At 45.0% G+C, this 14084-nt stretch overlaps 1 protein-coding gene across 9 annotated transcripts in view; it reads right to left on the reverse strand.

Moving 5' to 3' along the window:
* The window catches only part of DVL1 (dishevelled segment polarity protein 1), a 207951-nt gene that overhangs the window by 56946 nt on the left and 136921 nt on the right, over positions 1-14084 (reverse strand). For all 9 annotated transcript variants that reach the window (XR_012155594.2, XM_073317080.2, XM_073317074.2 and 6 more), the window contains one exon: positions 8551-8689. Coding sequence is in view for 8 of the 9 variants with exons in the window: in XM_073317080.2 (XP_073173181.1) it covers positions 8551-8689 (139 nt within the window). In the remaining variant the exon portion in view is untranslated. The remainder of the gene's footprint in view (positions 1-8550; positions 8690-14084) is intronic.

A 14084-nucleotide genomic window follows, 5' to 3' on the forward strand; every position in this document is an offset into this window, starting at 1 on the left:
GTGTCACATCCATGAATGCATTTTTCTTCCGAACCGCTCGATGAGGTAGGGAAGTTGTACCATCCCCATTTTACAGATGAGGAACTGCGAGCCGAAGAAATGAAGCGACTTGTCCAAGGTCGCACAAGCAGTCTGTGGCAGAGCCAAGGACAGAACCCGGATCTCACAAATCCCAGTCTGGTGGGTAACCACAAGAACATCCTTCCTCTCTATTTGTTACTCTAAAAATGGTTATGATAGACAAAGATGATGCAATATCTTTAACCAGGACAACATAGCAGCTACAAGAGCAAATGGGCAGATGCAAGTCCCTGCTTCACAAATCTGAGCAAGAGGGACCCTGGACCGGTTTTTCCATGTCTACCTGGCTCTGATCTACAAGGTTCTGGCCACGTTCAAAATGCTGGAATACCACAAGAGAGGACAAACCCTGGAAATTTCATGAAGGGGCCTGTTGTCATGAGAATCCCCACATGACAGGAGTATTCAACTCGTGTATACTCTGCATGAGCACGTTGGAGTGAATATTGGGGATGGGAACCTCACGGAGCTGGAGGGTTTGTGAACCTTTCGATTCAGCCTCTGAAGTCACAAAACTAACTCAAAGCTTGTCAACATGAAGCACATGCTTCCTCTCAGCCAGCAGGAGAGTTCCAGTTGGAAAGGCAACGGCCTACATTTTCAAAAGCAACTAGTGATTGCAAGTGCCTCCATTGCTGGCAAAGCCCACACACCACTAAACTCCTACCAAAGCGCTCCAGGTATTGTACAGTATGGCTTCCAGGGTGCCTAGATCTTGTTGGCTGCTCTGCATAGGGGTCAGTTTCACATAATGTCCATTTTGCCACCAATATTTTTCCCCACTGGATTTTCACTCTTCTCCTCTTTCCTCCCAGAGTCTCTTCTTAGAGCATGAACCTAACTGCATTCAAGACTGAGCTGAATTCTCCAGCCCACAACAATCAGGTGGGCTTAAAGTCCAGCAAAGTGAGTTTGTTTGAGTCCAATGAACCTGCCTGCTACTTGATGAGAGACTCCGGGGAAACTTTCCTGCTTGGACACAAGTCAAACAGCAAGATTCCTGGGAAGGCTGCAGAGTGAGAGGCAAGTGCCTTTCTTAGGCTGATCAGAGTAGGGCTTCAGTAGGCAAACTAACCTTGTGCTGAGATTTCATTCCATGCAGGGAGCCCTGGGGAAGGGGTGAAGTCCAGCATGACTCATGGTGAAGCACGCACTAATCTTTCTATTGACTTTCATGCAGCTGGGTTTGGCCATGAGTGAGAAAGAATAAAAAACACATGGCAATTTTTATACAGTCATCTTTTTCTGATTATAACTGTGCTTTAAATAATTCCAGGCAGCTGTGCATCACGTAGTTGATTTTCAGCGGCTGTAATGATCTGCTGAAGCGTGCAATAGTTTAGAAGGTGCTGCTCTAGACCAGTGTTTCTCAACTTAGAAATTTAGAAGTAACGGAGGAGGAAAAGGTCCTTGGAGTATTGGTTGATCATAGGATGACTATGAGCCGCCAATGTGACATGGCCATGAAAAAAGCTAATGCGATCTTGGGATGCATCAGGAGAGGTATTTCCAGTAGGGATAAGAAGGTTTTAGTGCCGTTATACAAGGCACTGGTGAGACCTCATCTGGAATACTGTGTGCAGTTCTGGTCTCCCATGTTTAAGAAGGATGAATTCAAACTGAAACAGGTACAGAGAACGGCTACTAGGATGATCCGAGGAACGGAAAACTTGTCTTATGAAAGGAGACTCAAGGAGCTTGGCTTGTTTAGCCTAACTAAAAGAAGGTTGAGAGGAGATATAATTGCTCTCTACAAATATATCAGAGGGATAAATACCAGAGAGGAAGAGGAATTATTGAAGTTCAGTACCAATGTGGACACAAGAACAAATGGATATAAACTGGCCAGGAAATTTAGACTAGAAATTAGATGAAGGTTTCTAACCATCAGAGGAGTGAAGTTTTGGAATAGTCTTCCAAGGGAAGCAGTGGAGGCAAAAGATCTATCTGGCTTTAAGATTAAACTCGATAAGTTTATGGAGGAGATGGTATGATGGGATAACATGATTTTGGTAATTAAATATTCATGGTAAATAGGCCCAATGGCCTGTGATGGGATATTAGATGGGGTGGGATCTGAGTTACCCAGGAAAGAATTTTCTGTAGTATCTGGCTGATGAATCTTGCCCATATGCTCAGGGTTTAGCTGATCACCATATTTGGGGTCAGGAAGGAATTTTCCTCCAGGGCAGATTGGAAGAGGCCATGGAGGTTTTTCACCTTCCTCTGTAGCATGGGGCACGGGTCACTTGCTGAAGGATTCTCTGCTCCTTGAAGTCTTTAAACTATGATTTGAAGACTTCAATAGCACAGATATAGGTGTGAGGTTTTTTGCAGGAGTGGTGGGTGAAATTCTGTGGCCTGCGTTGTGCAGGAGGTCAGACTAGATGATCATAATGGTCCCTTCTGACCTAAACATTTATGAATCTATGAATAAACTTCTTTCATGTCAGGGACTGGCTTGCTGCCTCCCTAGACTGTGTCAGGAAGATCTCAGGGACTGGAGCCGGTCCATGGGCCAGTCATTGAGAAACGCCGCTCTAGACAACGGGGACATTGCACACTCCCAAGGAGCGGGATTCTGGCTTGCAATGGATAAACAGATCACAGGACACGTGCCATGCAGCTCACCATATCGTTTGTTTGGTTTCACAGTGCCACGCCAATCAAAGGCGTAATGCCACTGGCTGCTATTTCCCATTGTAAACAGCGGGCTCTATGTTAGAGATGTTGGCGAAACGCACATGCCAGGCCGTGCCTGAGATGTCCAATCAGGGAGGGACTTCTCCCAGTAGCAGAGAGTTCTTCCTTCACCTCACAGAAAAAGGATGTTTTGTCTGGACAGGAAATCCCGGGACCAGTAAGCAGAAACTTAAGACACCTTCAAGACCCCCCTAGCCCAGTTTTGCCTTAAGTAGTCTTGGCAGCGACCTAGCGTTGCCTCCAACATTTCTGACACAGAAGCATCTTCCAGCACACTCTCTCCCTGTCAACATTCTCATTATCACCACACACTTCCAGCCACCAAACCCGCCAAACTGCCCACGCTGACTGGTTGTGCCAGTTCCTCCCCCCCTGCTCTGAGGCACGTCAACACGGTGCTGCTTAGAAACACAAAGAGCAATTATACTAGGGGTTAAATCGCATTCTCTCTGGCAGGCTGGACTAAAAATATTTGTCTGCAGTCAATCTGGCTGGAAAATGCAGCTGCTCTCTGACCTTGTGAGCACTTACAAGTGACGTTTTAATCCCCCATCAAGTCAGGGACTCAGTGTTTCAAAGCTAACTTTGATATATACAAGGGTAAAATTAGCTCAGCTCCTAATTGCACTGACACCAATTAAAGATGTCCTGATTGTAACTAGAAGGGATAATACAGTCCATTGCTAAAATACCAGCAAGATGGTTACATCTTGGACAGTGGTCTGATGCAAGGGATGGCCAAGAGAATTTGGCTAAAATATTCTCACCAATCTGTAGTTCGCTTAACTTTTCCTCCTATTTTCTCTGCTGCTCCTGCAATTCTGGGCTGTGACCAGGGCTGGAAGTGTAACGAGTCTTTAGCATGGTTTGCACTTGGGTCTTCCAGCTCAAGCTAGACTTCTACCATTAAAGCTTGGCTGGTGGCCAGTAGTAGGCTGTTATTTTCTAGTGACCCAGCCACTAGACAGAAGCCACATCAGACATGTTGCTAGTGTTACAAAGAGGTGCAAAAATACCACAAGAAAGTGAACAGAACAGAAGGAAGAAGTAGCAGAAATCTCGAGAGAAAGCCTGTTTCCCACAAGACTTAGAGGTTCTACAGGCTCAAAAAAGGTCCAAGAACTAGCACCCAAACTCTAGGTCATTATTCAACCCAAACTGTCAGATATTCTTGAGGGTTCTTCCACCAAATCACCATCTCATATGTCCTTTATTACTGATTTCTTAAAGAACAATGTACCCTACCCCTTCTGACTTGCTTACCTTTCATAATTAAATCGAAGGAATTCTGAAGGAGTAGGGTAAATTATACCTTCTGAACAGAGACCGTGTCAGAGCAGAGCCTGGTTATTAAAAGCATAACAAACAGATTCTTACAAACTGAAGGGAAAGGGAGACAATCTGCTTAATGATTCAGAAAGATGGTTCTGTAACCCTCAGGAAATTCCAGACATTCACTCAAAGCATCCAATTGGCTCTAAAGTGCTGGGGAGGTAGTGTCGTGTCTGGTCTGGTCAACACCACCACCCATGTGTTCTACTCTCTGGGCCGGAGGAGCTGGGCACTCGGTTATTATCCAGGGCTCCACTGTGATAGGCACTGTAAAGACAAACAAAGAAGACAGTCCCTGTCCCAGAGAACGTACAGTATATGAGAGCAACTATAGTGATGAGCCTAAATAGAGGGATTAGACAGAAAGAATAGGCAAACTGGGGAAAGATACTTGCGTACGTGCAAGGGTGATGGCAGTCGGAACATTTTATCACCACCTACAGGCTGATTCCACTGTCAACCACACTCTGAGCATCTTCAAAAGGATACACACCTTTACCCTCCCCACGTACCTCCGCAATCCTGGATAAAAAGATACGAGTCTGCATAGGGAGAAGTGAGCCTCATTTGGGAATCTGGGTTTCATTAGGATATGCACCTCTCCAAATGCTGAACACGGTCGATCTGTAAAAATGGAACTGGATATCCCACACAACAGACTTTCTTGAAAGACTTTGGTTTCCAGCTGGTATCAGACTAAGAGGAGTCATCTTCGTTTGGTCTGCGCTATTTCCAGTTCTACTCTGCATCAGAAACCAGGATTTGGGGGGGGGGCGAGGAAATCAGACCCGCAAAAGATCTCCATTCATATTTGGTTCTAAAATACGGTCCATGATTTGGGGCAGTTTTTATGCAATCCAAATTGGCTCTTTCACTCTTTGTCTTTCAAAATTCAGGACCACAACTTCAGCCTTAAGACACACTTCACTTCTCTTGCTTTCCGGCATCTTTCCATCACAGATGAAGGACTTTAAAATGGTACTTGCAATATGTATGCAAAAGAAATGAAAGAAGAGGAAAGTTATGCTGAAAAATGCTGCAAATGTGTATGCATTTAATTCAATTAATTCTTGATCCCTTCTTGTGGGAAGCTGGGCAAGGTTTTAAGCTATCTTAACAACCTTGGGTGCAAGTACAAGAAAAACAGTTGGTCTTGGCAAGACTCCTAGATGATGTGAAAGCATGTTTGTAAATATCAGGCTTCACAGTCTCTGTGATTTCTTTCAGAAAAAATAATTAGGGAAAAATCAAAGGAATCCAACTTATTTCCTCTTGCATGTTGCCATAACATTTTAGCCATCTCTCCTTGCCAACTTTTTCAACCTGTGTCCTCAGCAGAACTGCTGCTTACTCCATGTTTCATCAGTAAAGAAAATATATATTACAATTACATGTCAGTCATACCAATTTTCATTTCTGTAGCACTTTTCACGCCCTGTATTTCAAAAGTGCTTTACGAGAATTAATTACTTAATCTTTACAACATCCCTGGGAGGCGGGTAGGAATGATTATAGCCATTTTACAATTGGACAAAGAGTGACTTGCCCAGGGTCACCAGGTGTCAGCACCATGCCAGGAACAGAACCCAGGAGTCCTGACTCTCAGTCTCCTGCTGCAACCACTGGCCAAAACTCCTTGAGCACTCCTCAAAACCGAAAGGCTACTAAACTCTACACAGAGGTTACAAAATGAGGATAATCAATGCAATCTGGTTTCTCCAAAGAGAAGGAAAGAAGGGGGGGAAAGTGGTAACGATAGATGTAGTTGCAAAAAGCGCTTCAGAAAACGTTCTGTCCATTTGGTTCTTTTATGCAGTAGACTACAGCACATCTGAAGTCAGTGCAGTTGGAATTCTCGCCACTCACGATTTTGACCACATTAGAGCTAAGAGTTCTTATTAATAATAATTATAGGCTGCTGTCAAAAGCCTAGCTTCCTAACAGCCTTTCATTTTCCAACTATTTATGGTCTTAGGGGAAGGAAGAGACTTTAGAAAAGTACCTTCGTATTGAATGGATTACTCCCCAGCAGCTCTGTACTCAATAGATCACCCATTACCTGCAAACGCCACTAAGTTTACGCTGTTTAATGACTTGTGTACTATACCCCATTCTATCACATTGCTTTAAAGTCATTTTTTAAAGAGAACAAATGGTTTTTTGTATCTTTTTCCCACCTCCCATATGAAAAGCACAAAAATGAATCAGAAGATCAAAGTCTGAAACTCCCTGAACCATAAGAGAGCAAAATTGCTAGGGTCTGTAGAGAACCTGAGACAGAGATCTGCCAGCACTATTAAAAAAAAAAAAAAAAAAAAAAGAAAGATGGCTCCTACCATATAAGGCACAGATGAGAAATGAATCTTGGAGGAACAGGATTCTGGTTAAGAAAAGAAACCTAGAAGATGGTGTCGAATTGGGGAACTGTACTGCCTTGAAATAGCCACTCACTGAAATAAAGTCACCCTCCCTAAAACACATCCTGGCTTTCCCTGGAATGGAAATTAACCAACTCTGCTGCACCACTCCAAGTTAAAATCAATCAAATACTCACAGAGAAGTACCACAGAAAGTTCACATCCTCCTCACTGTTACCACCATAAAATCCTTTTCATTTGGATTCTTCTCTCCGCGTTGTCCCCCCCCACCCGCTCATTCCCCACTCTCAACTCGGCCTCCAACACTAGAATTTATCAACGCCATTAAACAAACTTACCCCCTTTAACCCTTTCCCCAGGCCCCCATCCCCAGCAGCTCCAGAGTGTGTTTGGTTTTCTATCGGGCTGTGTTCGCCCGTGAAGAAAATTCTCCCCCCACCAGCGGAATCTCTCATCCGCTTATGAACATCGCCTTTGTTATAGAACAACATACCTTGGAGCATGCCATTACGCTGCTCTTCCTGACGAGCTAGCCTGGCAGCTGCTTTGTATGCCAAGAACTTCTGCCCTTGCCTAGAAAGGAAAGGGCCCTTGGCAGCAGCTTCTAAGAATTTCGCTCTCATCTTGGGTCAGGTGTAGAGAGTTTTCTTTATTAAAATACAGGACAGGATTTAGCTGGGTCTAGCATGCTGTGCTTTAGTAACCACCCTGAGTGTGCTAATCCTGCCCCACTGCATATCTTGCTGCCATGGAAATGATTCATTTATTTACAAGAAACAAAATGAGTTGCAAGGCTCTCTTGGAAACCCCTAAAGGTTTTAGGAAAGCTTAGAATGGATGCAGGTTAAAGGCAAAGGGCCGGATTCTGCGAATCATTTAGGCACAGGGAAGGCTGATGGGCTTACTCATCTGTGTAAAATACTTGAGGATTGGTCCCTTCATTTTCACATGTTGGTGATCCATGCCCACAGCTCACGTTTGCACAGGGAATTTCCATTTGCATGTGAAATTATCAGTTTTGGCTGGGCGTTTTTCACCTAGACTGTGTCTGCGAGCAAATTTTTTTTTTAAGGTCAAAGCAAAAATCGGCCAAACTGTCAACAGGTGACCTGGTAGACCAAATAAGCATGCATATGCATGGACAAATGGGCATTCTGCATACCGCACTACTCAGTGCAGCCTCCTCGCCCTTTACAGGTGTCAAAATGGAGCTCAAATTAAGTGGGATTTTAGCAAATTAAAAATAACTGAGGCCCCAGTTCAGCAAGGCACTTAAGCATCTGACTCACTGCAAGCTTGCAAATAATTCCTCTGAATTTAATGGGCTTTTCATGTGCTTAAAGTGAGGCATGTGCTTAAATACCTTGCTGAGCTGGGCTCCTTTTTTGTTTGCTTTTCACCTTAGAAATGACAGGAATATCAAGTTGTGTCTTTCTTGTTTTTACGAGAGGCCTCCTTGGAGTACCAGAGACCTGGAATGGGCTTTCTCAGCTCAGCATCTCCAAAGGACATCAGTACAGCTCTAGATACAGCATTTATAGCTACTTGCATTGGGAAATCAGCAGGGGGAACAAGAAGCTGGTCTTGCAAAAACAATGGTGAGGTTTTTTTTAAATCTTGCAGCAATGGAGTGGCAAAATGGAGTGGCAAAATCAGTCATAGTCTGGCCCCTGGGTCCCTCTCCTTGCTCCTGGCAGGGGATAGGATTTGCATCAGTCCTACACCTACTGCAGACCAGGTCTCTCCTCTGTACCTGCTCAGCTGCACTGGCTGGCAGCGTGTGTGGGTAGGTGATGCGGAGCCCAGGCTCCACCTGTTCCCGAACGCTGCCCGCCCCCCACCTTTGCAGAAGCTTCCCCACGGAGGCTGCTTTTCCTCTCCCATGCTCTGTTCCAAGCTGCAAATGGTGATGGGGTAAGGGATGTGTGTAAGGGATGCCTTACGCGCCCTTATTTCGGTACGTAGCTAGAGTCACAATCTGGCCCTACACGATTAAGAGCAACACAGTAAATCTACCCTAATTGCGCTGCGTGAATTCCCCACACCGGCTCCCTACCTGCTTGTGTTATCGTCATCATCAGAGTCAATGAAGCTGCTGGACTCCAGCTCGCTGCTCATCATGGTGGAAGAGCTGTCGTAGCCGGGCGGGTGCTCACGGTGCCTGTCCAGCTTGGGGTGCCCATTGATCCGAGGGACTGCGGAGAGAACAGCAGGAAATCAGGCCTGAGGTGAAGAGAGGGTGACAAACAACTGCAGTAGCATGAAGGTGTCAGGGAAGGGAGCATGAGACTGACACTAAAAACAACCAATTCTCAACAGCCTTCGAAAAGGGCCCGTCTTGAAAATGGAACCACTTAGTGTTTGGATTTCAGTCAACAGCTGATAAATCCTGCCCTAGCCTTCCCCCATCTACCCCTGCTCTGGCTCATTCGCAGACCAGGTTTAAGGTTCACAGGGAGAGTCGCACAGGGGTTAGGGCAGATGGGCTGCAGGTCAGGACTGAGGTGCATCACAGCAGAGCTCTATGGGGAGCCCAGCGTTGAAAGAGCAGCAAGTGCTGAAAGTCAGGACTGAGGTTCGTTGGCAGAACAGCACATAGCACAGGATGCCACAAACTGGGGGTGAGACTCGTAGAGCAGTGGGGGAAAATGTGCATTGCCCCGGTCTGCACAGTGCTATCAGCTTCTCTCTCAAACACAAATCTGTATGTTCCCCCACACGCCATAACCTGGGCAGTGCAGCTACGTTGCAGCCTCATTGTCCTGGCCTTTCCATATGCATAAAATATCCTGGCACATTTTTTTCTGCGAACACAGCTCTGAGTATGCAATCAGAGGGCAAGGACTTCCCTGTACATCTTCCCTACAAAAGTGTACCCCATTTACCTGAATGCACCAGTGGTTCACCTCTGGCTATAGGAACACTCAGGATAGCCCGCTACAAAACAAACTTCCTCGCTCCCTTCTCCCACTCAGTCACCTGTCACTAAAAGATCCTTGACCTAAGAGCGATACCATTTGCCAAGAAAGTTCTTGTCCTAGACGCCGGAAAGGCTGTTTCTGATAAGGAACCCAGTCAAGAAATCAACAAACTGGACTTCAAAGCAGGAATGACTTTTTAAAGCATGCTTTCTAACCCTTGGAATGCCTTCCCAGGTACAAGCAGATTATACAATGGAAAAGCTTCATGCGGAAAGAATGACAGTGCCAGGAATACACAAACCAGAGGGCAATTATTATACCCAGGAAGAAACTTTCACAGCCTAAGACTTTGCATAAGTTCTGAAGTAAGATTACTTGAAAAGTACAAGAAGCAGCATGGACTAGCAGACAGACACAGGACCAGGGGTTGAGAGAGCTGGTTTCTAGTCCCAGATCTGCCACCCTTAACCTTGCTGCCTCGATTTACTCATCTGGGAAATGGGCATCTGACTACTTCCCTCCCTCCTTTCCAGGGGGAGTAACTGTAAAGCACTGAGATCTCCAGACAAAAGGTACTCGAGAATTACAAAGCACTATTATTATTCTTTATAATTCAAGCACTCACGGCTATAAAGCTAGATAAAGTACTGTGACAGTAACCGAGCGCGATCCTTCTGTTGCACAATTTCCAAATCCCGTTCTGTCACCGCCTTGGCCCAGTTTATGTGAATTTAGCTGTGGAGAAAGGGGCTATGTTGGCAGTCCCTGAAGATCCACATAGTCTTTGCATTGCCAGAGTGGGTGCAACCTGAAAATGGCACTGTCAGTTTCCCCTCCTCCTGGTCAATGCGACTCAAACTTGGTTTGCAGGGAACCACGCCTAGCAGCATCCCTCCTAGCTAGCGTATGGTGCACGAGGGGACCGTTCAGATGCCATGGTCCATCCAAGCCCTGACGCTCTGGTAGGATTGTGAACTAGTTCTAATAGTGGGTTTTGAGACTGGAAACTTGTCCTCTTGGAACTATGCTGAGACCACCGAGGATGGTCCTGTGTTTAAAGCCTCAGGTGGGTGATCAGTGTCCAGTTCCAGGTACTGCCTCAGTTTCCCCATGTGACCTCGGGACTATCGTCATTTAATCTCTCAGTTCTTCAACTCCCCATCTGTAACACTGGGACAATGGTACTTTGTCTCATCTTTTTAGATTGCAAGTGATTCAGGGCAGGGACTACCTCGTAGTATGTGTTTGTACAGCTCCCAGTACAGCGCGGCCTTGGTCGGGACCTTTAGACACTGCTGGAATCGAAAGAAACTTTTCACAAGTTGAACCAATCCGTTATTAGAATGATTCTTGCCATCAATGAAGAGAAGGGGAAATGTTAAAACACTTGAAGTTCAGGCTCAATTTAACAGATACATAGGAAATGACTAAAGGACCAGAGCGGTGGCTCTTAACCTTTCCAGACTACCGTGCTCCTTTCCGGAGTCTGATTGGTCTCCTCACTTAAAACTACTTGCTTATAAAATCAGACATAAAAATACAAAAAAGTGTCACAGCACACGGTTACTGACAAATTGCTCATTTTTACCATAGAATTATAAAAAAATCAGTTGGAATATAAATATTATACTTACATTTCAGTGTATAGTACATAGAGCAGTCGTATGAAATGTTAGTTTGGACTGACTTCGCTCGTGCTTTTTATGTAGCCTGTTGTAAAACTGGGCAAATATCTAGCTGAGTTGATGTACCCCCGGAAGACATCTGTGTAGCCTGAATTGAGAACCACTGGACTAGAAAACATGGCTTATAGCGATAGACTCAAAGATCTCAGTCTATTTAGCTTAACAAAGAAAAGATTAAGGGGTGATTTGATTACAGTCTGTTAGTACCTACATGGGGAACTAATATTTAACCATAGGCTCTTCAATCTCGCAAAGAAAGGTATCACATGACCCAATGGCTGGAAGTTGAAGCTAGTTAAATTCAGACCGGGAAAAAAGATGTAAAATTTTTAATGGTGAGAGTAATTAGCCATTACAATACTTTACCAAGGGTTGCAGTGGATTTCTCATCACTGCAATTTTAAAATCAAGATTGGATGTTTTTCCTCAAAGACCTGCTCTAGGAATTATTTTGGGGAAGTTCTCTGGCCTGTGTTGTACAAGAAGGCAGACTAGATGATCACAATTGGAATCTATGGATCTACGAGGTTCAGTTTGAATAAACATTCAAAATGGACAGCTACTTCTCCAAATTCTACAATCTAAAACAGGCTAGAAACTAATAATGTACGTGTATATTGCACCACAGATGATCAGGTAAAAAATGTGGTGGGAATCCTCCCCAAAATAGCCTTCTAGTTCTGGATTTAAAACCAAACTCGGGGACCAGGCAACAAAGCCCATGTATCCCAGACTCAACACAGACAGAAGGGAAAATAAAAGGAAGTCAAATTTTGTCCCTCCCAGCCTGGACCACAGGAGTGTTCAGGCAAAAGCTATTCTAATGATCAAGCAGGCGGCCTGGAAACAGACACACATCTCTTGAATGATTACTGAGGAAGTAAAGACTAAACTGCTATTTCTTCTCATGGGGAATCAGCCAACTTTGACCTTTGTCAGCTAAGGTCAAGCAATCTGTTCTACAAACGCCCTGAATGTTCAAACCCAGCACCTCAGCCAAGCTTTAAGAGCCAATTTTTTCTTTCACTGGTGCGGTCATCCATGACAAAACAGAAGGAAAAGGGAAAAACTTTCCTGGTTCTAAAGCTGAGAAAACAGTGTTCTGTCCATCAAATTGGTAGCTGTGTGAAATTTACTAAACTGCCCATTAAAACCACAGAGAGTGTCCTTGGCTTGGGTTAATGACAGGCCTCCTTCCTGGGGAAATGAGTGAATAGTTTTAAATCCAGATACAGTGTAGTCTAGTGGCTAGAGCACATGCCTGGAAACCCTAGTGGCCTGGATTCTGTTCCCAGCATCAACGTTGCTTCATCTCTCTGTGCTTCAGTTTCCCCCAATCTGTAAACTGGAGAATGATACAATCACTTAGCTCCTGCTGGGAGGGTTTTGAGGCTTAATTAATATCCATAAAGTCTTGGAGACCTTTAGATGGGAGGGTCTATAGAACTGCGAAGTTAGGTTGTATCGCTGAGGCTGAGTGACGTAAATCATACCAACATCAGCACTCAGGCCCACAGCACTGTGTCAGCAGACCGCTGCTCCCGCCGACACAGCTTCTGTCGTTCGCAAAGGGGGTTTTATTAGGCCAACGGGAGAGCTCTCTCCTGATACAGCTGCACCGCTGCAGCACTTACGTGTATACGTGGCCCAAGAAATACTCAGATCCCATTGACAGTCAGTGCTATTTGCGTGGCTAACTTCCCGTAGGCGCCTCTGAAAAAAATCCCATCTTAAATCCCCCAAAACACGGGCATCTTCCTAACCAGGAACCTTTTGTTTCTTCCCTTGTGCAAGCGCAAAAGGCAGACTCCTGCCCACACCTGTTCGGGTCCAGGGAGGAATGTTTTCATTACTGGTCCGGAGGGCGGGATAAAACAAAACAAAACAGAAAAACACAAAGGCTTTGCTGCTGAAAGAAGCCTATTCTGTTGAGGGAGATTTAAAGTAATTGCCAGGCAATCGGAGTCACCATCAGAGCTCCCCGCTTCTGGTGACTTAGTAAGACAAGAGATGGGAAGTGAACGGGAGAGCTAAAGAACACAGAAGCTCTTTAATCTGTTTACAAGAGAACAAAGCCATGCATGAAGCTTTAACTGCTGGGGCTCTCCTCCCGTTTCCTGACATTCCTCTCCACACCCAGATGTTTCTTGCCCCTCAATCAAACACCCATCCTAGGTGCCCATTCCCTCACCACATTCTGCAGGTGCTCTTCCCCCAACCTGTCTCACTCTTAGCTAAGCCTCCTAAGTTCTGCTTTGGATAACAATAAGGAGCACTTTTCATCCAAAGGCTCTCACGGCTCTTTACAACAGAAAGCATAAGGAACTTCACTCTGCAAAACCCAATCCAGCAAAGCACTTGAACACATGATTAACTTAACTTTAATCATGTGCTCAGGTCCTAGGGGAGTCAATGGAGCTTAAACTTTAAGCACATGGGCAAGGTCTGTACTAAATTGGGGTCCACTTCTTCAAAGGCAGTTGGGCGCCTAACTTCCATTGGATGGGATTTTCAAAGGAGCCAAAGGGAGTTAGGCACATAAATGCCAATGGAATTTTAGGAGACTAAAAACCTCTCAGGATCAGGGCCTAAGTGACCTGGCCAGGGGCAAACAGTGAGTCTTTGTCCCTCTTTGGTGTTGGCTTCGTAGCTGGATTCAATGTGCGTCTGGTTAACAAAAGTGGAGCCTGACACTACCATACAGCTGAGGAGCCGTGCAGATGAATTTATATGGTAAAGGGATTAGCTTTACAGCTTTGCTGTCTCAAGGCAGCATTTCCAATCAGGCAGGTCACAGGCAGCACCTCACTAAGGCAAGGTGTGTCTATTGACAACAAACATTTGTCACAATGTGAGAGCTGAAGTTGAGGGGAAGAGGAAAAGGGTTTAGGAAGAGACTGTTGGACCCAATTTTTACTGTGCTGATCACTGTTGGTGTGGAATACCTGTTGGCTTTCCTTTTAATTGGACTGCATTTTTAATTT

The sequence above is a fragment of the Lepidochelys kempii genome, chromosome 18 (genome assembly GCF_965140285.1).
Source record: "Lepidochelys kempii isolate rLepKem1 chromosome 18, rLepKem1.hap1, whole genome shotgun sequence".
NCBI classification, from domain to species: Eukaryota; Metazoa; Chordata; order Testudines; family Cheloniidae; genus Lepidochelys; species Lepidochelys kempii.